Consider the following 26,406-nt stretch of genomic DNA (forward strand, 5'->3'; position numbering starts at 1 on the left):
GAGCTCCAGCCCCAGGTTTCCCACTGTCTTGCCTGCCCCCCCCCACCTCCACCCCCCTCCCCGCCTCCCTCCGGCGGACTCCTGCGGCCGCAATCCCAGCTCCAAAGGTGTCGGGACTCGACCCCGAACCCACGCCGGCGTCTCTGAAAACAGCCCCTTCTCTGGCACTCTGGATAAAACGTCCAGAAGTACCTAGGAACCAAACGCCGCCTGGCTTCGGCCTCGGACTCCGAACACCAGCGCGGTCACACGCCACCAAGCGGGAAGTGTGAGCACCCGGCTTCTCCCGCAGATCCCCAACGCCCTTACACCAATACGGAAGGAGGTGTCAGAGAGGGAAGCGCGGTGGGAGCGGCCTCGAAGTTGAGCATGGGCAGCCCCTATACACGGGACTGAGAAACACCAGTTGTGCTGGGTCGGAATCGGAGCAGGGAGGGAGAGCCTCTCAGCCCATGCCCTGAGGTCCTGGAAGCTTCCCTAAGTCTTTCTGCTAAGTCATCAGAGCAGGCCCCAAGGTTACTCCAGTGGATCCCCGACAGTACCCAGTTCCCCAGCTCCTAGTAGGGAATGGACCCTATTTTCTCATCCGTCTCCACCCTTTCTCTCGGAGGGGGGCCTTCCATCGCCCCTTCTTGTAGAGGACCTAGCCTACCTACCTCAGAGCGGACCACTTCCGCCATTGCTGTCCCCAGACTATGCTCGCCCTTTCCTGCAGATTCTTTCAACAGCCGAGGGTGGGGTAGGGTAGAGGGACGCTAAAACACCAAAGAACCATCAAACAGATCTGTTCAGGTGGCGGACCCGCCGGTTATAGTCAAAAGTGGCAACAGCTCTTTTATTTAGCCAAAAATAGATACTTTCTTGTACAATTTGGTTCACACATATGTACATTTTCTGTATATACAAAAAGAGTCAGACACGCTTATTCTCTCTGCAACTCCACCCCGCCACCCCCGAAATCAACAGAACAAACAAGCCTCACAATCTAATGTGGGGCAGTACAGAAGCGACTTGGGGAGGGCCAAGGGGGGGGCTGGCTTTATTCTTTCTTTTGTTCTTTTTGTTTGTTTGTTGGTTTAGTGTTTCTTTTTTAGGTATTCATACACAGACATGCTTGCAAGTCATAACTATACAGAGCGATTTGTGTTTTTTTTTTTACAATTAGTACAACGATTTAAAAATTGATGAAAGAACTAAGATGAGGAGAGAGCTGATAAGACCAGAGCAGCATCCAAGTGGTTCTGGGGCCTGGAAGAGAGCAGGAGCAAAGGAAACGAGATTTAGAGACGTGGAGGCTGCTCAGATAGGGGACACTCTACTGAGCCTAGGGCCAGGCTTATGGACTTGTTCAGCCCTGGGTATATTAACTATAAGCTAGACAGAAGAGCTCAGAATTAAAGGTCGGGGGTGGAGGAAGATGGAAATCAGGCAGAGAAGGCCTTGTGTTCCTGAGGCTTGTTTGAGGGGCCAGCCTTCCCCAGTTCTGTACCCACAGGCCCTGCTTGAGGTGCCAAACTGAGAACGGAAAAGCCTCTATGAGTCCACAAGAAGTGACACAAGAGTGGGGTTTTGGTGCTTTTTAGAAATAGTCTCCCAGCCACTTTTCTCCCTTCCCCGGGTGCGGTGGGGGGAGCAAAAGGTTTCTGTCATTGGCTCTGTGTTTTTCTTATCTCTCCTGAAGGGTCTCCCACTCTGCTTCCCAAATGCAGGGTCTCTTACCGCCTTGGCACGGGCTGGAAAGCTGTCTTGAGTAACTTTTTCTCCATTTCCAAGGCACTACAGCGATCTGTAGGAAACAAGGGGAAGAAAAGAGAGGCCTTCAGAACTCTGGGTCCAGGCCTCTAGGGCCGCTGCACTAGAGCGGGAGCGAAGAGGAAAACATCGAATGTGCCCCAAACCCTTGTTCTTTCCCTCTAGCCAAGGCGAGAGCCCCACCAACACCCTCTCACTGAGACCCACACTTCTGTAGTCACCTGTTCCACTCTCCGGCTCCGTAGGCCGAGCATAGGCGGCGGCCGCAGCCGCCGGGTGACCCGTGGCTCCGGGAAGTCCCAGCAGGTGCTGTGGGGCCGAGCCCAACATGGACAGCGGGTGCGGCCGCGGGCCGGGCGGCGGGCCTGGGAAAGGCCGGTTGGTCCAAGCGGGGAATTTGCCAAGCGGCGCCGAGACGAGTCTGTGTGCCGCCGCTGCTGCAGCGGCAGCCGCGGGCGAGAGCTGCAGCGTCGGGGGCGCGACGGCTGCCCCAGGAGGAGAACCTCCGGCTCCAGTAGGCGAGCGACGAGGGTTGTCCGGGCTGGTGGCCGTTTCAGCCAGTGACCAGATCTTGGGCTTCTGCAGGGCGGAGGAGGGCGCTGGTGCGGGAGCACAGGAGTCCAGGCCGGAGGGTGAAGAGGGTGTAGATGGAGGAGCCCTGGCCACAGGCGGTGGCACTGGGGCCAGACTTAGGACAGACAGTGGTCGCTCCTCCAAGCCTTCAGAGCTGTCGTCAGAGTCACTATTTTTGCAGTCCGAAATGGGTCCTAGGCCGAAGTCGCCGTTCCTGTGCGCTGCCCCAGTCAGGGCCAGGTCCGGCCCGGCTGCAGCGCTGTCTAAGTTTTCCAAATCGATCTCCTCATCCTCGTCGTCGTCGGCCAGGCCCTCGCCCCCCGTGTCCTCCTCCTCCCCTGCGAGCTCCTCCTCCTCCATCTCCAGCTCGCGTTTGCCCTCTTCCTCATCTTCCTCTTCGTCTTCCTCCTCCCGCTCGCTCCCATAAGCATTGCCCTCCTCGTCCGTGCGACTACGGGGTGCCCATGTCATTTTATTTTCCTTCTTGAGGCGCCGGCGCGCGTTGGCGAACCAGGTGGACACCTGGGTGAGGGTCATCTTGGTGATGATGGCCAGCATGATCTTCTCGCCCTTGGTGGGGTACGGGTTTTTGCGGTGCTCGTTGAGCCAGGCCTTGAGCGTGCTCGTGCTTTCGCGGGTGGCGTTCTTGGGACGGGACGGGTCCCCGAACTGGTACTGGCCGTAGGGGTAGAAGGCGGGGTGCGGGTGCGGGAACGCGGAGGCCGTGGCTGTGTGCTGCACCCCAGGGCTGTCCTTCAGCTCATATTGAGCGCCCTATACGCACATGGAAAAGGAAAGGGACACGCGCGGGGTAGCGCAAGTGAGCTCCAGCCGTCGCCGTCTCCACCCTCCCGCCGGGACCCCTGCACCCCAGCTCCAACCCCTCTTTCCCGGTTTTTTCCGGCTCTTACCAGCTGTGGGAAGATGGGCAGCTCCGTAGCGTAGGGCAGGAAGGCGCCGTAACCCTGCGCGGCAGCAGCTGCAGCTGCGGCCGCGGCGTAGGGTGCCCCGTACACGGACGAAAGCACATTGGATAGAGACCCCGAGGCTGCCAGCTCTGAGGCTCCGGCTCCCGGACCGCTCCGGCCCCCCGCGCTGCCGCCGCCGCCTCCTGCGGCTCCCGGGCGCTCCGGTGGGTAGAGCGGGCGGATGTACTGGTATCCGAGCTGGGGGAAGGACATGGTGGCCCGAGGGGCACCTACGTTGAGGGGGCCCGGCCCCCGGGGCCGCCGTGCTCAGAGCCGCACGCTGGCTCCGGAGCGCATCGGGGGCTGGGCCGAGCTCGGGCCGCGCTGCGCTGCGCTCCGCGTTCGCCTATTGATCTGCTCCGCGGCGGCGGCGGCGGCGGCGGCGGCGGCGGCGGCGGCGGCGGCGCGGCGGCGGCAGCGGCAGCGAGGAGTCAGGTCAGGTCCGAACAGATTGGCCGAGATTCCCTGGGCTCCGGGCTCTGATTGACATTTCTACGGGGCCTCAAGCCCCTCCTCTCTGCGCCGCTCTCCCTCCTCTAGGCCTGGAGAGCTGCTCTGCGCGCAGCGCTCAGTTCTGTCCTCTCCCGAAGCTGTGTCGCGCCTCGCTTCCTTCGCCCTCCTATAGTTTACACTCCCCTCCTGTCCTTTCCTCTCCCCTCCCCTCGCTGCGTCCTCCCCACCCCTCCCCCTGATCGCTTCCGCTCCCGAGGCTCCTTCGCAGTCTCGGGCGCTTGGAAACTGCGGTTCTTTTTCCTCTTTCCCTTTCTCACAGTTGCTTTTGCTCACCTCTCTTTACTTTTCCTAGTCTGACTCCTCTCTTTTAAATCTTTTTTTTCTCTCCCTCTCTCAGTCTCTCTTCCTTCTCCCTGGTCTCTGTTCTGTGTCCTGAGCTAAAACGACCTAAAGTTGTAGACACTTAGAATGCTGTGCAGGGGGTGTGTGTCCGCGTCAGTGTCTGTGTGTCCGTCCCCGCCCTTCCACCCCCTCCCTCACCCTTCCCCAAATCTCGAGTCTGACGTTGCGCCCTCTTATTCGACTTTTCCTCGCGTCTCCTCCTGGAGTCTCCAATCACCCGGGAGCCTTCTGGGCGAGGCGGCCTTCCCTCGCGAATACAGAGCGCCGGGAGGGGCGGGGCGGGCCGGGCCGGGACGCAGTCTTTTCCCGCCCCCCTCCTGCCGGCACAGGGAGGGGAGAGCCCAGACCAGGAGTGGAGGGTTAGTACAGGGTCACCTCTCCCCTCGGGTCTTCCAACTCCTCGCTTTTCAGCCCCCACAGCAGCTGTAGTTCCGGGGTGGGACGGGACCCCGGCTCCAGGCTGGCACCCGGGTTTTTCTGTGCGATGCTGTTTCCCTTTGCAGTTCTCAGCTCTGGTCCCTAGGACGCTTCCAATAGCCTAAGCGGGCAGCAAAAAGGGCAGCTAAAAGAGTTGAGCGTGCAGCCTGGGAGTAGGGAGAGCTGCCCCTCTGATCTTTTAAAAGACCGAATCTGTGTCGGGGAAACCCTACAGTTCACCACGTTAACACCTCCGGGGTACCTCGGTGAGAATTCTCATTAGAAAGTGAGTTTGGCGCCCAGGTGGTCTTGCGGAGCAAGCAGAGTTGGAGCTCCTGGCTATGGGGTGGGGGAGGAGCAGAGAGAGCCTCACCGCGGAGGCTCTGGGAACTTTCTGAGAGCACTTCGAGAAGTTTCTGTGTTGATGTTTTTGGTCGATTACGACCATTCATTTCACTGTCCCTTCTCCTGTTCTCTGGGCCCAAGGCCAGTGTTTTCTTTTGGTGACAATCCCCTAGAGCCGAGGAGCGTGTGCATGTGGGGGGTGGGGAGCCAGACTCGTTTTCTGGTAGGATATCTAAATGTTTTATGGTAGGATAACTAAATCTAACTTGAAATGTAGTGTTCAATTGCCCACCTTCACGGATTACGGTGGGCAGTGAAAAGCCACACTGAAATGCTCGGAATAGCTGTGGCTATTTAGACTGTGGCGATTTAGACTGTGGCGACGACCCACGCGCGGGCCAGGCCTGCTGCGGGCCTGCGGCCCAGACAACTCCCGGACTGCGATTCTTTAGTAGAGCGAGGAGCCCAACTTAGAGGTAGAAACACCACTCCCGCGTCTCCAGGTGATCTACGAAACAAGTCTGAATTCCCAGTGGAGGGATCTGAGGGTTCCGGGCTGATTGGCTCTGGTATGAATAGTTAAGTCAGGAAATGAAGGTTTCTTTCGCCCTGGCCCTGGACTCCAGTCAAAAGTGGAGTCCGTGTGCCACCTCTGTTACATTCCATGGGCCTTTGTACGGGCCTAAGGTTCCAGGAGGTGCCACTCAGAAAATTAGTAGGGAAGCACGGACCGAAGTTTGGGGAGCTGCCTAAGGTTTAGAGTTCAATGGCAGCATCTGGAATCTCCCTAAATTCTCTCTGTGCGGCTTCTCTGTTCCTTCCTGGCCCTCCTTGCCGGGTGCGGGGTGAGCCTTACAGAGGTTGGCTTTCGGTGAGCCTGACAGAGGAGGCACTGCAAGGCCAGCTGTGGCCTTCAAATGCTTTTCCCTAGCCTGATTCCGTTTCTGGTTAAATCTGTCAAGGGAAGCTCACCTGTTCAGGAAGGGTCTTAGGGGTACAGAATCGGGGTAATATTATTTCCTAGGATCTTTCCTATGTATAGGGCTGTGAGTTTTGCTAGGCAGCTGTGAAGACCTACCTAAACAGTGGTGGACCAGGCCAATAAGCAATAGCCAGATTACAAGGTGGGCGAAGAGGCTTCTTTGTATGTACCTGGGTAAAAACACGGATATTTAATTCCGTTTTTTTCCAGATGGAAAAGAAAACGCAAAAACACAACACACACACACACACACACACACACACACACACACACACACACGAGCCCCTGAGATGCTCCTTCCGCATTGCATTAACCAGCTATCGACCTAGCTGTGTCTGAACTGCGGAGTGAGAGAGAAAGCGAGAGAGCAAGCACCGGAAGAGCCAGGCTGTTCTCAGGAAGGACCCAACGCCGGTGGGGGGCTGCCCCTGGCCCAGAGGGTGAACCTCTAGACCCAGAAACGAACCTAAGAACCTCGCTTAATTAGATCCCTCCAGGCATCCCAGGCCAGAGACAGAAACAGCTTCCCGGTTACCCCGTGACCAAATGGGAAGAGCGTGGGCCAGGCCTTGAAATCCGCACTCCACGTCGGGATTCAGTATCTCCAGTGGCTGGAGTCACAACATAGCTCTGGTTCCTCAGCAGGACCAGGCCAGTGGAAGCCAGCTCCCAGACTAAACTCTTGAATCTGCGGGTAGTTGAACCTTTTCAAGGGATTTTTAATCCAGATTAGGTCAGATTGACATACTCGCACAGCACGGCAAGCGAAGAGAAGCAGGTGCACCGGGGAGTTGATTGGGAAAAAACCTGAACGCAACAACGCTTCCGCCGCTGGCAGAAGCTTCTCCAGCACCCATCCTTCTTCCAACAGTCCCAGCTCACAAAACGCTGCTAGCCCTCGCCGCGGATGCTCTCTGGTCTGGGCCCAGGGCGCCAGTAGCATACGTGCTGGAGGACAACTGAGAGAGGTGCCCGACGTGTACCCAGGGCCAGAGGCCCACCAGGTCCCGGGTCTGAAGGGCGCAAATCAGGCACGCTCGGAGCCACCAGTCCCCATCTCTTCCCTCTCCTGGTCTAGCTCCCCCCATGTGCCTGCATCCCCATCTCGGGGAGCCACTGCAGCCCTGGGTCTCCCAGCCGGGCCAGTTTTCAGTCCTTTCCTCCCAAGGCCCAGAGTCCCCCAGAGGAGGTGCTGGCTGGCCATCCTTCAGCTTCCTGCAGACGCAGCGGCGTGCGCTCCCACTGCCCCCTCCCCCGCCCCCCCCCCCCGCGCGTTGGGGTTACAGGTTAATGAAACGCTCGTTTTCCTCAGTCATTTGTTTTGTTTTCCTGCAAAGTTCTGATAAGTAGCTAACCAACGAAGCTTGTAATTACAATCTTACAGAAACCGGGCCGATCTGTATATAAATCTCACCATCCAATTACAAGATGTAATAATTTTGCACTCAAGCTGGTAATGAGGTCTAATACTCGCGCATGCGATAATCCCCTCTGGATGCTGGCTTGATCAGATGTTGGCTTTGTAATTAGACGGGCAGAAAATCATTATTTCATGTTCAAATAGAAAATGAGGTTGGTGGGAAGTTAATTTCTCTCCGCTCTGTGAAGCGTAGACAAGAATTTAATGATTTAATTACAGTTGTAAGCCCTTTCCATGAGACTTAAATTGAGCTGAGAATATTTTTTTCCTTTTCTCTCTCTCCCCCTCTCTCGCTTTCGCATTCTCTCTCTCCGCTATTAGCAGCCACACGGACTTGCAGATGCGTGGCCTGGCGTAGCACCGGCAGGAATTCACATTTGACTGTGAATCTGGCCTCGGAGCATCCCAGGAGGCACCGGCTGGGCGCCGCCACGTCTGCCGTGCAACTCTGGCTGAGCCCTGTGAGCTGTCAGGGCCTCGGAGGCTGTCCCTGAGTCCAGAGACGCCACGGGAAACTGGGAAACTTTGAGGTAAACTTTGCAAACTTCTCTGCCGGCGCTAGAAGACCGCCGGTTGGAAAGGTAGCAGCATTAGCTGCGTGGGCCCCAGGCCTGATTTGTGCACCGCGGAGCGGACCAGGACGCCCCAGAAGGAGCGCGAGTCTTCTCCAGCCCGCCCTCCGCGCTCCGGAACCTCCCGGACCATGCCCTCTGCCACCGGCTTTCGAGTGGCCAGATCTGCGCTGCGGCTCCCGGAATCCCAGCATGGATGGAAAACCGTGGCCCTGAGCGCGAGTGGTTCTATTTCTCTTTTCTTATGCAGCATCACCCCGTTTCCACCTGCGACGAGTATTTCCGCTGAACGCCTTGTTTGTTTCAGTCCTATCTATTCCTCACATTTTCTGCATATTTGGTTTCCGGAGCCTTTATTTTTCTCTTTTTTGACTCCTAATGTGTTCTTTGGTGTGTGTGTGGGGTCTTTTTAAAATTTCAGGTTTTTTTCAACCCCCTGTTTTCATCTTCTCCCCTCTCCCTTTCTCGGTTTCCTCTTCTTTTTCTCCCTCTCTTTCTTTCGTCCCCATCCATCCTATTTCAATCTTGGTCTATCCCAAGCTCTCTTCTGCTGGTTTACTCTGTCTTCCTTTCCTTTACAGAGTCTGTCCCCTCCCCCGCCCGTGGATCTGCTTCCCAGGCATCCCTTTCTCATCCATCTTGGGAGATGAATATGTCGCCTTATTGGATGCGGAGGCCAGAGCAGGGCGATGGGGCTCGGCCAACGTCGCACATTTTCTTCATGCATATTGAGAATATGGTAATGAGTGTGTTTGCATTGTTGCATGGAAATGATGCGGTTCCCTCTGCGGTGCAGAATGGGCAAGATTGGTGTGGACCCACGGGAGCCCGATAGTGGGCCCGGGGCCTTGTGGCCCTAGTTACCCACGGAAGGGGGAGCGAGGAAGTGACCTTTCAGAGTGCCTTGCCCACCCTCCACTTGCTCTGGCTTCCACAAAGGCGTCTCTGCCCGGGTTAAAGGCTGGTGAAGGGAAAACAGCCTGGCTGTAGCGCCCCAGGTCCACGGGCCTCGGAACTCTTTCCCGGTGATCAGAGTCCTGAGAAAGAGAGCTTGGCTCTGTTCTCTAACGACTACTCGTTGTTTGCGACAAGAATGGCCTTTTAGGATGAAACATAGCTGCACCATGTGCCCTACACTACACGCATCTCCTTCATCCCGGGGGGGGGGGCGTGGGCATCACTTGACCCTGACAGGTTGACTCAGTTGGCTATCGGAGATCCACTTTTTTTCTAGACATGGGCTCAGAGCTGGTTCCCAGTCATCTAACAGAGGCAGCCCCCTCCCCGAGGCCAGCCAACCTCAGGTGAAGGGTCCCAGGGCAGGTCAGACTCTGGTTGGGGCTGGGGGAAGGCAGGAGATTTATGCGCCCTGGGAGTTCAGGGCCCCATAGCCCACCTCAGGACATTTTTCTGCCTTCCCTACTTCCTACTAGGGATGTCCCTAACCGGGGTTCCATGGCTGGCTGAAATGCATTGTGGAAAGGAGGCCATTGTCTAGGGTCAGGTTTCTCAACCTTCAAGCATCCTGCTAGCGCTTCTACTGTTAGGGACTGAAGATTTTTCCTTAAATCAAGTTCTTTTCAGAACTCAAATGCATGATTTTGGATACATATGTGATCCTTCCACCACTTCTGCAAACTAGAAAGTAGCTGTTGGCAGAAAGGAAACACAGCAAACCTTACTCCCGAGACTTGTCCCTTCCTCTTTGGGGTTCAAGTACAACCGCTGAGGGTGTGCGAGCATGAAAAGGGAATGTTTCTCCCTCCATCCTAAAATGATGTCCAGGGTCTCAAGGGCTGTCCTGGCTTAGGGTTTGGGGAAGTTGCTCTGTTAACACGAATGTGAAAAGTTTAAGGTAAAACTTAACACTCTGAACTATTATTATCAAATAATCTCATTACAGGTTTCCAGGCAGCACTGCATCTAATTCTCACCTTCCCTCACCGGGCAGAGACTGTCCAGAGGCCACACGTGGTTGTGTAGGATGTTTACTGAACACACTTTCAAGAGGATAAGAAGGTACTTCTCACACCCCCACCCTCACCCCTCAGCTGTGTGTCCTGGTTTTGGCAAAACAGGGAAGCTATTTTTCTAATCTGTACAAAAAGTTAGGAAGATGACCAGTCCTTAAAAAACTGGAACACTGAGGCTCTGGGTACTTGGAAAAGCCTGAACTGATATTTTTAAGTATTCCCTCTGGAACCAGAGGGTTAGAGTCTTTGAGGCATGGGGCAGGGATCTGGGAAGACCCTGGATGGGTTGAAGGAAAGAGCCACAGGGACCCCAGATGTCTATCCCTCAAGCTCTTCACTGTTCACCAAGTCCTAGATCAAAAATTGAACTGGTATCCAGACTGCATAGTCCCTTCTAGGGTCCCAGTTGTGGGAGGGGAGAGGAGGTCTATAATTTTAGGCCTAATGTTGGGTGTCTGAACAATGTAGATTTTACCACATGTGCTTTTCCTCATTCATACCCACACTGCTGGAACTTTCAGAATCTTCATGACACACGAAAATGGTTTTGTACCTCTACTTTTGTGATTAATCTTAATAGTGACTTCCCCATTGATTGGATTGTCTGAATTATACTTTAAGACCACTAAAATATTTAGATCTCAAGGTTTGTTTGACAAATGGGAAAGCTCAAATATGTAAGATCGATCCTTCAGGCCCTTCCACCTTCCTTCCCTTCCCCTTCCCTTTTCTCCCCCCTCCATTTCTCCTCTCCTCTCCTCTCCTCTTCTCTCCTCTCCTCTTCTCTCTTCTCCTCTACATTTTCTTCCCCTTCCTTTCCTTTTCTTTTCCCTCTCCTTTCCCCCTTTTCTCTTTCTCTTTCATTTCCTGCTCTTCACCTTCATTCCTAGCTAGGCAAGCCTATTGCCACAAGACCATATACACAGCCCCTACCACACTCCATTCTGAGGGCAGTCTTCTGGAGCTCTTTGTAGTTCAGTCCCAAGCTCATTGGCTTTTCTCAGGGACCTCTAGATAGTAGGGTTGGTAGCCATTCTTGGTGTCCATGAAAATGGATCAGATCCTGTTAGTAGACAGTCTTCTTCATGAAAAGAAGCCGTAGGGAAGGAGGGCAGATGCAGGAAGGCTAAGAACATCTTCCCAACTTCCCTCCCTGGCCCTCTCTGCTTTGCTGGAGCTGTTCACCCCAGTATAGGATAAAGCTGAGGTCCCATAGGTTGAATGCTGCTTTCTAGAAGTCCAAGGGATAGTCATGCCCTTTTGCAGGGTGGTTACCCAGTTGGTCACAAAGTTGTAGCAGGGCTGATCATTGAGCTTCTGGAAGAATCTAGAAAGTCTACTACCCAGTAGGAATAATGGATCTGGGTTCTCCCAATGCCTCCCCCACTTAGCTTAGGCTTGTCCTGGCTCTCATGAACCATTTTAGAGATGGGTGAGTCTGTTTCTTCTCTGTCATTCTTTCACTCTTTTCCTACTCTTTGCCCCCCTTTGCTTCTTTCTTTGCAACTAGCAGTTGCAGAAAGCCTTCTCTGTGCCAAGTGCTGGGCATGGAGTAGTGAGGGTACCCAGAGTCTGGCTTGAATGGTCTTGCGTTTCATTGGGGTGGCAACCAAATCAGGAAACAAGTGAGACAAGGCTAGGGCCAAGGATGGTGTGTATAGAGCCTTACCCAACCCAGAGCCTCCTGGAACAACAGAAAGGAAGCTTGTTTGGAAGCATGACTACAGATGATCGGATCTGTTATGGTACACTGCTGCTGTCATTTTTGTGTCATGTTTGAGGAGGGAAGGACCTTATCAGTATGGTGAGTACCCTTGTAAAAAGATGGAAGACATAGGTTGGAACCCAAAGGAGACAGCCACCAGCTGAGAGAGGCCAACAACAGCAAGAGGCAAGAAAGGATTTCTTCTCAGAGACCCAGGAGAGTGGATCTGTCTTGCTCTGAAGCCAAAAAAGAGCCACTTGTAATTTCAGCCATCCAGAGTAGGACCCTGAGTGACAGAAGCTCTGGAACCCAGTAGATTGGGTGATGTGATAGGGGCTAGGAGACTTTGGCTTTAGAAGCACAGGCAGAGGATGGGTTTGTGAGAAGGTGACATTTTAGTTGAGATAGAAGTTAAATAAATAAGCAAATAAATAAATAACCTCAAAGGGGAAGTGCATTTTAGGGTTGCTTTCTATGATAGAGTGATCACTAGCCTCAGGTGGTATTGGCCAACTGAGATGCAGTCCTCCAAAATCTGGAGATGAGCTAAATGAAAAACACTTAAGTGGCTTCAAAGACTAGTGCCGAAAGGAAAGCTGGGAGCTGGACTCTAAATGGCTGACCACATGTCCAAGTGGTACTGTTTTGCATATACTAGATTAAGTAAAGTATGTTATTAAAATTAATTGGCCTGGTAAAGTAGATTGGTGGTAGAGAAAATGCCTAGCTAGCATGCATAGACTCTGGACTCAGAACTGCATACACCTTATACCATAAGCCCTCCCTCTGCCCCCAGAACACACAATTTTACCTCTTCTTACCTTTTAAAATACAGTTGCTAGCCTGGGTATAGTCATACTTGCATATAACCACTGTACTTATGTGACAAGCAGGCAGATCAATGCCTGATACAATATATAAAGTGAGTTCCCAGCCAACAGAGGTTAAAATCTTGTTTCTAAAAACCAAACCAAAAACAAAACACACAAAAAGTAAATGAAATATTAATGAATCCAAAATGTAGTTACTAGAAAGTTGTGTTTGTGGCTCACATTATATGCCTGCTGTGTAGAGTTATTCTAAACAAAAGGGTCTATGGTGGAGACAGAGCTCCAAGCACTTGCCTTGCTTGTCTTTCCTCACTTGGCATGTGACAGCATTAAACCTGCAGAGCTAAGTGGGAAACACTGCTAAACTCAGAAGAGGTGAATAGGCTCATACTGCAGTGAACATGGAACATATGAATGAATCACCAATCTGAGGGGCAAAGTGAGTTCAGGAAACCTGGCCCTTAGCGCAAGGCCTTCTTTCTGAATCTTGACTCTAGCAATCCCTCAGAACACCTGAGGAAGAAGGCAGGCAGGCCTATACTTCCTGCTCCACAAACTCATCTCTCCCTGTCATATAAGTCTCAGCAGGGGGGGACTTGGTCCTTGGACCCAGCTCCCTAGGTCTCCAAGTTTCCAGATGGTCGGCACAAAGGTAATATGATTGTGCTATCAAGGAGCCTGCAGCTTGCATGTGACCTTCAAGAGACAGTTCACCTGTTAAAACAGGACTTTTGCTCATTTATGTGAAGTTCTCATGGTGATGGCCTCAGGCTCACCTCTACCCACTGGGTGTGGTCATTTTGGAATTCTGTGTAGATTTGGTTGTTTCATCTGCCAGCCTGGGCTGGAACTAGTGGCAACAACAAACATCTTTCAGATGTTAATAGTGGGCACCCTCCCTCAGCATGTTCTTGGCTATGACTCCAATCCACACAAAGTCACTCTCTGGATGCCTTGCAAGGGGGAAAGGTGACCTGAGCTCTGGCTGTTGATGCTTCTGATTGGATATGAACTTTAGGGTCCTTTTGCTCACCTTTCATTAGTCAAAGTCATCATGGGGTCATGCTTGAAGTCTAAGTTGGGATACCTGACTTCTTTTGGGAGGGGTCAACCTGTGGATGCCTGTGTGCCACTCTGTTCCCTTCAACTCTAGTTCCAGTTACTGCTTTAGCAAGCTGGAGGCAGGTCTATGCTGATGACACCCACTACATCCTCTGACTTCCTGTGCCAGCAGGACCCTCACACACGTGTCATGTGCAGGGGCAAAACACATTGTGGCATCAAAGGAAGGAAGAAGCCAGATAATTGTCCCCTCCACTCTTGGGGCCAGGTTTTCAGAGAGTCCAGCTACAAGTGCCTGGGAAGGTCCCAGCAGGGGCTACATCGCGTAACACTTTTCAAACAGTGTGTCTCTCTCCTGTTTCCAGCTCACTCCCAGGGGGGCATTTCCCCATAGACCCCCCTCAGTAACCTTCACTACCTGTCTGCTGAGTCCTTATTTAAAAACTGGAGACTCAATATGAAATCTTAACCTGCACCTCCCCATTCACCGCTCTCTTTCCCAACCAACTTCCCTCCAGTCTTCCCTCCCTTCTCCCTTCCTTCTTTTCATAGTTCTGGGGATCCAACCCAGAGCCTCATGACTAGAACTCTACCAATGAGCTACATTACTCACTTTCAATTTTTCAGTCTTAAATTTGTGGAAGAGCCAATCATTGAGTCTGAGTCCACATGAGGCCGGGCTTGAAAGGGGACAGCGGGTATGTTATTATAAAGTAGCAGAGGGGTAATGGGGGGGGGGTGAGAGGACACAAGGCAGGGAGGGTGGATGGGAGAGGAGGTGGAGGGAAGAAAAATTTTGTTTAAAATATGCCATTATGAAACATGATGCTTTGTAGGATAATTGAAAACAAACAAAAGAGATGGCATCTATGCTCTCTTGTTGACTCTGCTGTCTGAGGTCTCCTTTAAACAGTGAGCTTTTAAGGCTATAGTACAGAAACTGTTGTTTTGCCGCGTGTGCGTGCGTGCGTGTGTGTGTGTGTGTGTGTGTGTGTGTGTGTGTAAATTCAGGTGTCATTCCTCAGGCCCATCCACCTTAGTTTGCTTTTCTTTTCTTTTCTTTTCTTTTTTTTTTTAAGACAGTCTCTGGCTAGGAGCTTGCTAGGCTAGCTGGGCAATGGCTTCGGGGATCCACTTGTCTCCATGTCCCAAGTGTTGGGAGATTTTCCATGCACCAACACACCACACCCAGCTCTTTATTGCTTGGGATCTGAGGATTGCACTCGGCCCTTTGCTTGGATGCCCAGCACTTTATTGGTCAAGCCTCCTCCTCCCAGTCCCTATAAATCCATTGCATTAAAACTGGGATCACTCTTACTTTTAAAGTATTACTCACTTTGTGTTTCCCTTTCTCTGTTTTATTACAAAAGGTGTAGAATTGGCTTTTGGTGCAGCAGTGAGATGCTAATTATACAGGTTGTTTAAGAGAGAGCTCCTGTTTTCCCAGGCTGATGTTTTTTTGGATCACATGGACAGCAGGTAGCAGTGTGGGGTGGTCCACATGGAAGTCACTAAATCCTACGTGGGTTACTGGTCTATGTGGAGTGGCTCCTCAGACCTTGGGTTTGGGATGACCGTGGCCCCTGTTGCTCACTTCATTGCAACTTCCAGAGAGCTAATAGCCAGATATTACAGCTAAATCTCACATTGCTGGATTCCTGACTCACAGAGACTGTGACATAATAAGTGCTTGTGTGAAGGCAGTAGGTAGGGGTCCCTAAACCTCCATCCACAGATTTTTGTAAATAAAGTTTTATTGGAAGCTGGCAATGCCTATCAGTGCCTGTATTGTCTCTGCTGCTTTGTTATGACCTGAGCAGTAGCGGCTGCTGGTTTCATGAAGAGACTACAACTTGAATATTTGCTACCTAGCCCTTGCTAATCACTGATACAATGAAGTCCAAAGATAGAACAGTGCTCTCCCTGCCCTCAAAAGATTTTCCCTTTTCACTTGAACTCAGTGAATAGGCATTAACTGAGAGCCTACTGTGTACAGATATGGTTTCAGTTATATTTCAAAATACTGCCCTTATTCTGTATCACAGTCTCCTCCACGGGGGTTTCATACCATGCATGCTGGGATAAAAATGTATATCATGAGCTTGGAGTGAACAGGGTGCCCTTGATAACACAATGATCTGGAGAGCAGGGGCAAAGGCATGTCTTCCTGCATTGTCCTAGCATGGTCATGTTGGCTGGGCCCTCCTATTCTGGGCCCCAAGTGTCTTACCCTCTTCTCTAGCACAATAATCCAGTAACTAAAGGTGTTCAGTGGGCATGGTGGGGGCTGCCTAAGCATCAGAGTTAGCTGAGATCTGCTCTGAATGATCCTGCCACTGAAAGTTTTGCAGGTTGCCTCAGGGCACATGCCTCACCTCTTGCAATCTGTCCCTCCATCCAGACTTGGAATGTGGATGAAGAAGGATAAATCACTGCTGTCTTTCTGTCCAGAGCCAGGCTTCTCACCTGGTCCATAAACCATACTTGGTAGTGCTGGTGGTGTAATGGAGTTAGAGATCTCTGTTGAAGGATCACTCCTCTTGGGGGTGGGGAGGAGATGAGGAGGCTACAAGTATCAAGAATGGGTTATGGCCTCAGAGGGGCAGTTTGATTCCCTAAGGACATCCCACCTGAACTCAGTAGCAGGCTCAGCGTGCAGGTCTCCTGAGTTGAAACCCAGAAGCCTGTCTTACCATCTGTATGAGCTTTAGCACGGTGCACTTCTTTGCCTCTGTTGCCTTCTCTGTGTCAATAATACAATCTACCTTTTAGCATTCTAGTGGGGTGAGCTGACATAGCAAGGACTAGGGGTAATGACTCTTGCTTATAAGTACTCATAAATGGAATAGCATTGAGATTCCTGTGCCCAAACCACACATTCAGAGGGTAAGGTGATGGTGAGATACACATTCTGTGGGTTGACTGACCACTGACTAGGTCCTGGATTCATCTGTTGATTCAGCATCAACTGGTTCTACGTTCTGCATTCAGTGTATTGGCTGGAGAGCTGCGAGGTCCTGGACTCTACAGGAGACTGTCTGTGCGCTCTTGGGGCTGACTTCCTGGGCATGTGAATTGTTGTGTGTGCTGCTTTTTGTCAACCTGACATAAACCTAGGGAATCAAGAAAATGCTTCTATCAGATTGGCCTAGAGGCAAGTCTATGGGGGTGTGTTCTTTATTAACAATTGATGTGGAAGGGATCATCCCACCATCATTGGCGCCATGTCTGGGCAGGTGGTACTGGGATGTCTAAGAAAGCAGGCTGAGCAAAACACGAGGAACAAGCTGATAAACAATGTTCCTCTATGGCCTCTTCTTTAGTTGTTGTCTCCAGGTTCCTGCCCTGCTTGAGTTCCTGCCTTGGCTTCCCTCAGTGATGAATTGTGATGTGGAACTATAAACTAAATAAACCATTTCCTTCCCAAATTGCCTTTGGTCATGGTATTTCATCACAGCAATATAAAGCCAATTAAGGCACCTTTACTTGCACTTGGCTTAATCTTCTGTTGCCCCATCTTGAAGGTTTTCAATATATTGGGAAAGGGGCTCCAGGTCTCATTTTGCACTGGACTAGTGGATGCACATGAGCTGGATCTAGTGAAGCCTTCATGAGAGACGAGCCATCATAATTTATTACCAGAATGTCTCTGTCACTGTGAGGAAACATCATGACCGAAAGCAACTTGTAGAAGAAAGGGTTTATTTCATCTTATAGCTTATGGTCTATCATCCAAGTAAGTCAGTTTGGGAACTCAGGGTAGGAACTAATGGAAACACCATAGAGAAGTGCTACCTATTGGCTATAAGAAAGCTTGCTTTCTTATAGCACCCAGAACCATACACCCAGGGGTGGTATTGCCAGCAGTAAGCTGGGCCCTCTTAACGTTAGTCATTAATGAAGAAAATGTACCACATGCTTGTCCCTGGGCCAAACTAGGGAGATATTTTCTCAACTTAGTTCCCTTCTTTCCAAATGACTCTAGCTTGTGTCAAGCTCTAGCCAGTACATGGGGGTTATATGTGGTAGTGGGGGCTATGCTTCCATGTAACTCAGCTGGTTAGAGGCAGTCAAGGAGACCTGTTTAAAGCAGCAAAGGCTGCCATCACCTTACACCTTTAAAATCCAGAGAGGAAGCCCAGCCCAGAACCACGTCTCACAATACATGTTTTGGGCTGGGTTTCTTTTCTGTAAGAGTCCAAGGTTTTAAATTTTGAAAGAGTTCTCGAATCATTGGGAAATCATTGATGACAGTTTGCCATATTTCCAGCTGTTTAGTGCCAGTAGACAAGCCAAGTTGCCCAGTGGGTACAGGCTGGTATGCTGGGAAATGTGTGGGAGAAAAGGGCCCCCCAAAAAAAACAAAAACAAGAAACAAAAACAAAACCCAAAGCTGGGCTCTTACAGATTTATACCAGCTCATGACATCAGCATTCAAGGATTTTCTCCTGAAAAACTTGATTGGTGGCTTTCCTGTTCTCCTGCATCCCAGTCACCCCTCTCTAGAGTGCCACCATAGAAACTTTAGCATCTTTCTGTCACTAATCCCAACTCTTGATTGTGTGTGTGGGGGGAGGAGTAGTCTCAGTGGCTCATGGGCACCAGTGAACATCCTTTACAGCATCATATGTCTTCCACATGCCACCAAGACTCTGGTGTGGACTGTGAGCCAGGGCAGAAACATATTGGCACGTCCCAGTTCTGCATCTTATTCTCTGGGGACCACTGAGCAAGTGGCTTGGCTTCTCTGTGTCTCCACCCTCCATGTGTAAAACGCTGCAAGGAGAATTAGATGACTGGATACCAGTAAAGTGCTAATAACAGGTAATTAGGTGCTCAGTAAGTATATAGTTAACAAGCTTCCTTCGGTAGCTCAGTTGGTAGAGCGGAGGACTGTAGGTGCATCTTCTAGGTATCCTTAGGTCGCTGGTTCGAATCCGGCTCGAAGGAAGACTCTTTTGGTGAGCTTTAGATTCCAGTTATCAAAAGATAGTATAAAAAGTGTGTAGTTAACAAATTTTAAAAGCATCTTTCCCATTATTATTATATATGGAAATAGATGTGTCTCTGTCATCATATTCCTATTTATAAAAGCTAATCAGCACCTAGCACTCACTGTGCCAAGTGTGGTTTTAAGCTCTTTACAAATATTACCTCGATGAGAACTCAAACATCCCAATGAAACAGGGACTGTTGTTGCTTCTGTTTTGTAGACAGTGACAAACAAAACAACCAAGGCCCAGAGTGGTGGTTAAATCACTGCTAAAAGTAAGAGTGTTGGGCTTCACACTCAGGAACCCAGAGAGCCTGTAGCTTAGCCACTGTGCTTTGCTGATGTATACAACACGTGTTTCGCTGGATGTTCAGGGTTTTTCCCTTTCCAGGAAACTTTAAAGTTTCTTATTTAACAATTTTTCTATAAATGAAGTGCATGAACCCAAAGCATGGAGCATACACATTTTCACACAAACTGAGAAGCCACGTGAGCAGACAAAGGAAGGAGGAGGCTCTTGGGTAGCCCCCGATGCTCCTTTCATTCACACTCATTTTGCACTTTATGGAAATGGAGGTCCAGGGTGCATTCTTTTGCTTCTGTCATCTATGGTTCAACATTGTGTGTATGTGTGATCTACCTACACAGAAGCGGGGATACAGGTGCTGGAGATCTCTCACTCCAGCTACCCTCAGTGCTCCAATTACAGTGTTTACCATGAGTGGGCATTTGGGAACTTTCTCGTGTCCTGTTCTTTCAAAGAGAACTGAGAGCTCAGACTATGGGGTTCTATGACATTGTGACTGAGCCTTGAGACAAAGAACTCAGCTCAAATCAGACTAGGAACTGTTCCCTCATGGGAAGAATAATTCTAACCTCTCAAGAGCTGGAGTTCCCCATGTGAGGTCAAGAGCTCATATACTTGGTGACCAAACCCCGATGAAGCATTCTGTGTATGGCCAGCCATGTGACAGCCAGCCCCTGATCTTTTTGAACTTCCAGACTCTCCAAGGGCCACACAAGAATGAGCCAATTCTAAAAGTTATCTCCAGAGTGATGAGGAAATGGAAAAGATCAAGTAGGGGTTGATGATGCTGCTGCAGATGCCCAGGGAGGGTGTCTGGTCCTTATTTATTGACTTACAAATAATCATTAAGCAAGGTTGGCCCCAGAAGTGGATGAGTCTGCACATCTGCTTTAATGCTCGCCTGGGACTGGATTAAGTGTCTTCATTTTTGCTTTAAGAAAGCTGTAGCACCTGCTATGCATGTCGTTAGTCCCATTGGGAAGTTGAGGGTGGAAGAAGCTGCTACCTCTTCTGGGTGAGGGAGGAAAAAATTGTACTATGGAACTTTCCCAATGGTGACATTGACAGACTCAGTTTATATTGCCCTTGCCTCCTCCATTGTTGTTTGTCTGCAACTTACAAGTTCTGAACCTGGCTCTGAAGCAAATCAGGATCTTTACTTTCCATGGGGCTTTACAAGGCTTGGAAGTCCTGCAGTGTGGACCCTAGTGATTAATGACATTGGGGCTTTCTCCATTGTGCAAGCCACAGGAAGGAAGGAAGGAAGGAAGAACACTTAACAGGAGAGGGTGTCCACGTGTTGGGCCTTTGCACTTCAGATCCTCTTGGGAGGGAAGTTGAATCCTTCAGTCCACTCCCTAGTTGGATTGACTCTGGTTCCGGATGGGGCTATGACCTGGGCCGGGTCATCAAGCTGTGACCTTGGGTCATCTGGGCTGTGCTTTGATGATCTGTCACCACATCAGCCAAGGCTCAACAAACTACTGCTGAGGACCAGAGATGTAATCTTCCAGGTCCACACCCTAGATCTTTCACTAGTATTTCCAAGGGGGAAAATACACCAACACAGTGCCCCAAAGATCGTGGTTGTTTCTAGGCACTTGTCAGCAAGGAATGGATGCTTTTAATGAGCACAGACGTAGCGAGGCAACATAGTTATTTGAAGACAGGAGTTGGATACTCCCCTTCACGTTTAGAACTTTAGTTAGAAGTGGGAAATTTTGAACAGACAGCTCTGCTTTCCTGTCTCCCTATGGGATGACATTGAACTTAGTTCAATCATGCTTCTTGGAGGGTCTGGGGGTATCAAGAACCTTTGTCTCAGAGGTAACCTACTCATTGTCATTCCTGTTGGCTTTGCTCCCTTCCTTTACTTGATTCACTCATGCTTTCTGGAATTTCTCCCTCTCTCTCAAGCAAGCTCACTGTACCCCAGATTGCCATACTGGTCTGCTTTGGGAAGTCTGAATCGGGACTTGGGCTTAATGATTTGGATCTACTGTTTTGTCCCAGGTCCCACCTGACTACCCTTCAGTCACTCTACTTGAAATCCCAAAATAATGTCTTCTTGTCACTCTTGGGAGACAGAGTCTTACTCTCTAGCCTAAGTCTTGCTATGGGGACCATGTAGACCTGCAACTTTTGGCAATTCTCCTATCTCTACTTCTCATGAACCTTCAAAGTCATTTGTCCCTGAGTAGCTGCCAGGCCACCATGAAATAGGGCCATGGGTAGTTTTCTGAATTCTTGCTAAGGCAGGGTATGGAGCCGTCTACTGATCTGCTTTTGAGTGTGAACAGAGATGTCCCTGGAGGCTTTCTCTCTGCCTCCAGAGTCACCTCAGTGGGTGGAGACATATGTACAGTGGTTTCAGGCCTTGGCATGTGAAGCCCAGAAACAGCGGTACTCCTAGGAGTATGAAGGGAGAGCCCCTTGCCTGTATCTGATGTATGTTCATGTGAGCAAAGGCTGTTTCTAAAGACAGAGGGCATGTGCCCAAAGCTGTCCTAATGGGCAGCCCTCCCTGAGGGACTTCCTTCACTTGCTCCTTGAGGTCCAGTGGTAGGAGTCATGGAGGGACAGGAAAACACCAAGTGAGCAGAGGAGTTTGGAGCCAGAACTGTACAGTCAGGTTGCCTGGATCCTGACTTCACCTTTTCCTGTGGTGGGTGACATTCGAGCAGTTTCTTGTCATCTCTGTGTTTCAGTGTCTACACCTGTAGCTTGGGGAGCACTCACTGGCTTATGCAACCAAGATGGCAGCTCATGACAACCATCTCTGGATGCTGAGGTGAGTGCTAATTTTCTATCTTTTCTGATTTTTTTGTATAATGTGTATGCTAATACTCTTACTGCTATTAGAATATTAAAAGGCAAATTCTGCCTTTTTGTTTTTCTTTGAGACAAGGTCTTTCACTGTGAAGCCCAAGCTGGCCTAAACTCATGATCCTCCTGCTCTCTCCTTCCTGAGTGGTTTATAGATGTACTCAACCACATCCAGCAAAAGACAGTTTCTGAAAGACTGATAAAGAGGATAAGAGGAAGGAGGTAGTTATGCATAGGGTGGATTTTGGAGGTAACCAGTAGCCATTTTGGAGTCATGTAGCCAAGGGTCCATCTGAGCCATTATTCTTTGTGGCAGGAACTTAGCAGTTCAAGCTCTCAGGTGGTCCACAGGAGGCTGCACTGTCGGGGAGCAAGACACTGTGACAGTTACTTTCATATTGCTATAATTAGTTACCTGACAAAAACAACGTGTGTGTGTGTGTGTGTGTGTGTGTGTGTGTGTGTGTGTGTGTGTGTTTATTTTAAATCATGGCTCAAGAGGGTGCAACACATCATGATGGCAAAGGCATGGTGGTTAGAGATGGAGGAGGTTGCCCAATGGGGGAGAGGGGGAAGCTGGCTGTGAAGCTTGTCATTAGGTACAGACCAGGAAGCAAAAGGGCTCAGTGGGTTATAACTCGAAAGGTCTGACTCTAGTGGCCAACTCTACTACTAGGCGTTACATCTCAAAAGTCCTATGACCTCCCAAAATAGCACCACCGGGTATTCAAACACACCACCCTGGGAGGACACTTCACATTAAAACTATAACATTCCCAGAGTGAGGGCTGAGTTGGGGCAGCAGAGCTGGAGGGAGCTGAGAACATGAGTAGGGAGGGCAGGATCTGAGGAGGTTAGAGCCTGCAGACACCCTGCAGGAGGTGTCAGCTTCTCTTATAAGGGTGTTCCCCATATGGTTTATAAAAGGAGAAACCAAGAAAGCCAGACTTGGGAGTACAGGCTTATCATCCAGCATGCAGGAGACTGAAGGAAGAGCATTGCCCTAAGTTTGAATGAGTTTAACATCAATGTAGGCTACACACATAGTGAGACCCTGGAGGGAGAAGATAGAGGTGAAAGGAGAAAGGAGAGATGAATGAGATATATCCAGACAGCTCCATCCCTGATTGTAGCTCTGATGAGCTTCTGAGTCTGTGACAGGGAGCCCAAGAGGAGGAACATCTCTGTCTGTTACAGTTAATGCTTGCTCACACAGAAAGAGTATATGAGAAAAGGAAAGAAAGAAAGAAAGTACAAAATGAAAGAAAGAAAGAATACAAAACAACAACAAAATGTTACTGAGGTGGGGTCTCACTTTGTATTTCAGTCTGGCTTTGTGACCCTCCTGCCTCAGCCTTATGAGTGCTGAGACTGGAAGCTTGTGACACCAGGTCCAGCTTAAAACAAACAATCAAAAATTGAATTTCTCAATTGACTTAACCTGAACACAAACTGAACTCTATGTGGGCTAGCTTTACCTAGGTGCTGTATTCAGAAAGAGTCTAAAATGGAGACTGTTTATAATCTTTAGAGGGTTCTATTTTTTTTCTTGTGACTATCAGAACACTTTAATGTGTATGACATTCATCTCTAGAGAGATGCTTCCCCGCCCCCTCTGTTACTCTTTTCCTTCTTCCATTTCCTGTGGCTGCCCCAGGCACACACTCATCTCCAGGCTGCACCAGCTTCCTCTTCCTTCTCTCCACAGGTCTCCCTTCGCTGCTTCGCTGCCAGATGTCCTTGGAATTTCAGCTCTGGCTGAGGCGCTCGCTGGAAGGACTAGATGGAGACTGTGAACAATTTTTGCCCACAGCCCTTCCTCGTTCCTTACAAAGGGATTCATGCAGAGATCACTGGCCAAGAGAACAGACATGGGATGGGCCTAGTGAATTTGGAACCCTGGGTCATCTCTTGTTCACCCCATGACATGGAACACACTATAGAACAATTAGGAAATCCAGCCTCTGAGGGAGGAAATCAGGGAGATGTAACAAATACATTTACTTAATTCACTTCCTCTGACAGTGCTAGGTCTAAAGGAGTTAACTCTCCATCCAGATGGTGCAGCAAGGCCAGGTTTGACTCAAACATGGGTGACCATCATTCAATGTTTTGTAGTCATATGGGCTCTGGCACAAGACTGCCTGCCTTGAAATCTCAGTTCTATCTCTTATTTGAATCCAGATAAACAGCTTAACTTCCTCTGTAAAGCAGGGTGAGTAGTGGCACCTACCTTAGAGAATTTCGGTGAGGGCCATACACACTAACCCTGTGTGAAGTGGTTAGAAGAGCAGTTGGCATGTGGCAAGGGGCCCATAAGTGTTCACGGCTTTGCCTAAGTAGAGTAGGAGGTGGAATCAAGATTTAAAACCAGTCCAGTGGGTTTACAAATCTGAGCCGGGAACCACAGCCCTGCCTCCTCCCCCAAGCTAGTGAGGGACCACTTGAGGTTACAAATGTTCCCTCCTTACTGAGAGCAGAGTCTCAAAGAGGCATTTGCACACTCATACACACAACAGCAAGATAGCCAAACAATGTGGGAGCAACCCAAAGTTGGCTAGACAAACAGAACAAGGTAGATTCTGACGTAAACTACATCATGGATGAACCTAAGGACACACACACACACACACACACACACACACACACACCATTCCACTTCTGTGGGGACATTTTATGTCTTCACAGTCACAGATAGAGAAAGCAGGCAGGCGGTGGCCTTTGGGGCTGAAATAAGGAATGGCTTCTGGGTGTAGTTTTAGTTTTACAAGGTGGAAAGGGGCTCTGGGTGGTGACTGTTGCACAGTGAAAGGAATACTTAATGCTTAATGGCATGCCTAAAATACTTACGTGCTCAAGAGGGGTGATTTTATGTGATAGTTTGCCATCGATTAAACATACATTGAAAAAAGTTTCCCTTGGGCTAGGGAGATGGTTCATTCAGTAAAGTACCGCTCAAGCAGGAAGATCTGTGTCTGGATCTCCAGAACCCACATAGAAATCTGGGTGTGGCAAAGCATACCATAACCCCAGTGCTGGGTGAGTTGGAGATGGGGCAGGCACAGATCCATCCCTGAAGCACACGGACTAGAAGTCTAGCTGAATCAATGAACTTTAGATTCAGTGAGAGACCCTATCTCAAAATATAAAAGAGGAAAGCCAATTGAGGAAAGGCACCTATTGTCAGTCTCTGGCCGCCATATGCACACATAGCACTTTCACAGGTAGAATGTTCATGTGCTAAAAAAATACACGTTCACACTAAAAAATACATAACACACACACACACACACACACACACACACACACACACACACACACACACACACACCTCTTTAAAGTTTTAAAAAGAAAAAAGAAGCTTTGTCTCTTCCACTCCAGGAAAAAGGGACAACTGTGTTCAGAGTGTCTTTGCTGCTGTTCTGTGGACTATGGGGTGCCAAGATGAACACCATTCACTCACTCATGCCCTGGACATGTGAGGGTGTTCAAGAAGCCAGTGAGTGACAGGAGGAGTCCATGGGTGTTCTGCTGGGCAGGGCATACAACCAACATAGCCATCCTTGTCCTTCTGGAGGAAGATCAAGTAGATCGGAAGTGGTCAGAGCAGTTGGGCCTTTCAGATGGATCCATTTTGGAAGATGTGAAGGTCTTATTTTATCACTAGCAAATTGGTTTTGTTGTTACCCTCTTTGCTTGGGTGTGGGATAGGAGTAGGTACACCTGGCTATGTCCCCCCTCCCTTTCTGTCCCCAAAGCTCTACACAAATTGCCTGGTCTGAGAGCGAGAATAACTCTTGTGTCAGGTGTGGCAGTGATTGCTTTTCCTTGCCTAGCTGACTGGCTAATATCTGCTGAGATTCAAGTGGAAGTGGAAGGTTTTTTTTAGCCTCCATCCCCCCCCCATGGCACCCCATGCTGGTGGGTGGGAGACCCTGAGTGGGCAGAAACTGGTGGGTGGGAGACACCAAGTGGGTAGGAGACCCCAAGAGGACAGGTGTTTTTGGGAGGGAGACCAAGGGCAGGAGCTGCTTGCAGCCTTGATTGGAATCTGGAGGAAAGCAAGACAATTTGGAACTTAGAAAGTCAGGGAGGCATTGAGCTAACCAACAAATTGAGATCCTCCCCCCACCTCCTTCCTTCTCCTTCTCTTTCGGCTTCATTTTTCTCCCTGTCTTCCCAGAGTCCCTCATCCCATTTCTCTCTGCCAAGTGATTGCTGTTTCTTACTTGAAAACCTCATTTAGACCTTTTGGCCAGTGGCGACTCTGATTGTTTCAGATTCACACCTTGTTTTAGCTGGGCACTCCCTGAAATAGCTCCATAGGCAAAAGCTGATATACAGGGAATTTCTTCACAATGTTCTCAGGGAGCAGGTGTTTAAAACAGACAGGGGTGTGGAGGAATGCTGGACAGAAGGAACAAAGAAGGTGGAGAAAGTCACCAAGGGTTCATGACAGAATGTATTTCCTACTGTCCACCTAGGGTGAAAGGAAAACATTTCTTCATCTGTGTCTACCCTTCCTGTCTATGGAGGTGGCCTCATGGTCTTTGGACCTCCTTGAATACTTGGGATGCTCATGGCTGGAGAAGGTTAAATGGACTCCTTCTGGCCCAAGGAGTCCTAAAGTGTCAGAAAAACCTGGGAACAGGAAACAAAAAGAGTAGGGTTGAGTCAAGGAAGTGAATATAACTGATATGTCTGGGTTCCTGTTCTTACTGGGAAATGGAGATCCGAACACTTGCTTTCTGCTGGTAGGATGTCAGTTGGGTTAAGGCTTAGTTGCTGTAATAGAGAGGTCCTCAATCTCAATGGCTTGGTGTAAT

General features: G+C 49.8%; 1 protein-coding gene, 1 long non-coding RNA gene and 1 other non-coding gene across 9 annotated transcripts in view; 2 read left to right on the top strand and 1 right to left on the bottom strand.

The window, feature by feature from the left end:
- Positions 1–783: 783 nt before the first annotated feature.
- Irx3 (iroquois homeobox 3) lies at positions 784–3,653 on the bottom strand. 2 transcript variants are annotated; one of them, XM_035442583.1, is made up of 5 exons: positions 3,237–3,653; positions 2,116–3,099; positions 1,974–2,015; positions 1,720–1,786; positions 784–1,248 (listed from the first exon to the last, which is right to left on the bottom strand). In XM_035442583.1, exons 1-5 carry the CDS (start codon positions 3,504–3,506, stop codon positions 1,175–1,177), a joined length of 1,437 nt encoding a protein of 478 aa, XP_035298474.1. In that variant the 5' UTR covers positions 3,507–3,653; the 3' UTR covers positions 784–1,174. The 2 variants fall into 2 exon arrangements, with proteins under 2 accessions (XP_035298474.1, XP_027261394.1); XM_027405593.2 differs by having other exon boundaries at positions 1,974–3,099.
- Positions 3,654–4,045: 392 nt separating this feature from the next.
- LOC103160963 overlaps positions 4,046–26,406 on the top strand; it is a 59,100-nt gene continuing 36,739 nt past the window's right edge. For 4 of the 6 annotated variants that reach the window (XR_004769252.1, XR_004769253.1, XR_004769251.1 and 1 more), the window contains exons 1-4: positions 4,046–4,851; positions 7,634–8,623; positions 9,788–9,903; positions 21,463–21,545. This is a non-coding gene — a long non-coding RNA (uncharacterized LOC103160963). The remainder of the gene's footprint in view (positions 4,852–7,633; positions 8,624–9,787; positions 9,904–21,462; positions 21,546–26,406) is intronic. The other 2 variants (XR_003483372.2, XR_004769250.1) reach the window with 2 other exon arrangements.
- On the top strand, positions 18,317–18,404 carry Trnay-gua. The gene is given in 2 exon segments: positions 18,317–18,353; positions 18,369–18,404. It is a non-coding gene; the product is annotated as a tRNA-Tyr (tRNA).

Source organism: Cricetulus griseus, chromosome 3, assembly GCF_003668045.3.
Source record: "Cricetulus griseus strain 17A/GY chromosome 3, alternate assembly CriGri-PICRH-1.0, whole genome shotgun sequence".
NCBI classification, from domain to species: domain Eukaryota; kingdom Metazoa; phylum Chordata; class Mammalia; order Rodentia; family Cricetidae; genus Cricetulus; species Cricetulus griseus.

Excerpts from the sequence above, each read along its gene's own strand:
- Irx3 (XM_027405593.2), bottom strand. The coding sequence starts at position 3,506 with ATGTCCTTCCCCCAGCTCGGATACCAGTACATCCGCCCGCTCTACCCA. Across the intron at positions 3,100-3,236 it reads TGCCCATCTTCCCACAGCTG|GGCGCTCAATATGAGCTGAA; the intron begins GTAAGAGCCGGA and ends ATGTGCGTATAG. Across the intron at positions 1,787-1,973 it reads GGAGCCGGAGAGTGGAACAG|ATCGCTGTAGTGCCTTGGAA; the intron begins GTGACTACAGAA and ends TGTTTCCTACAG.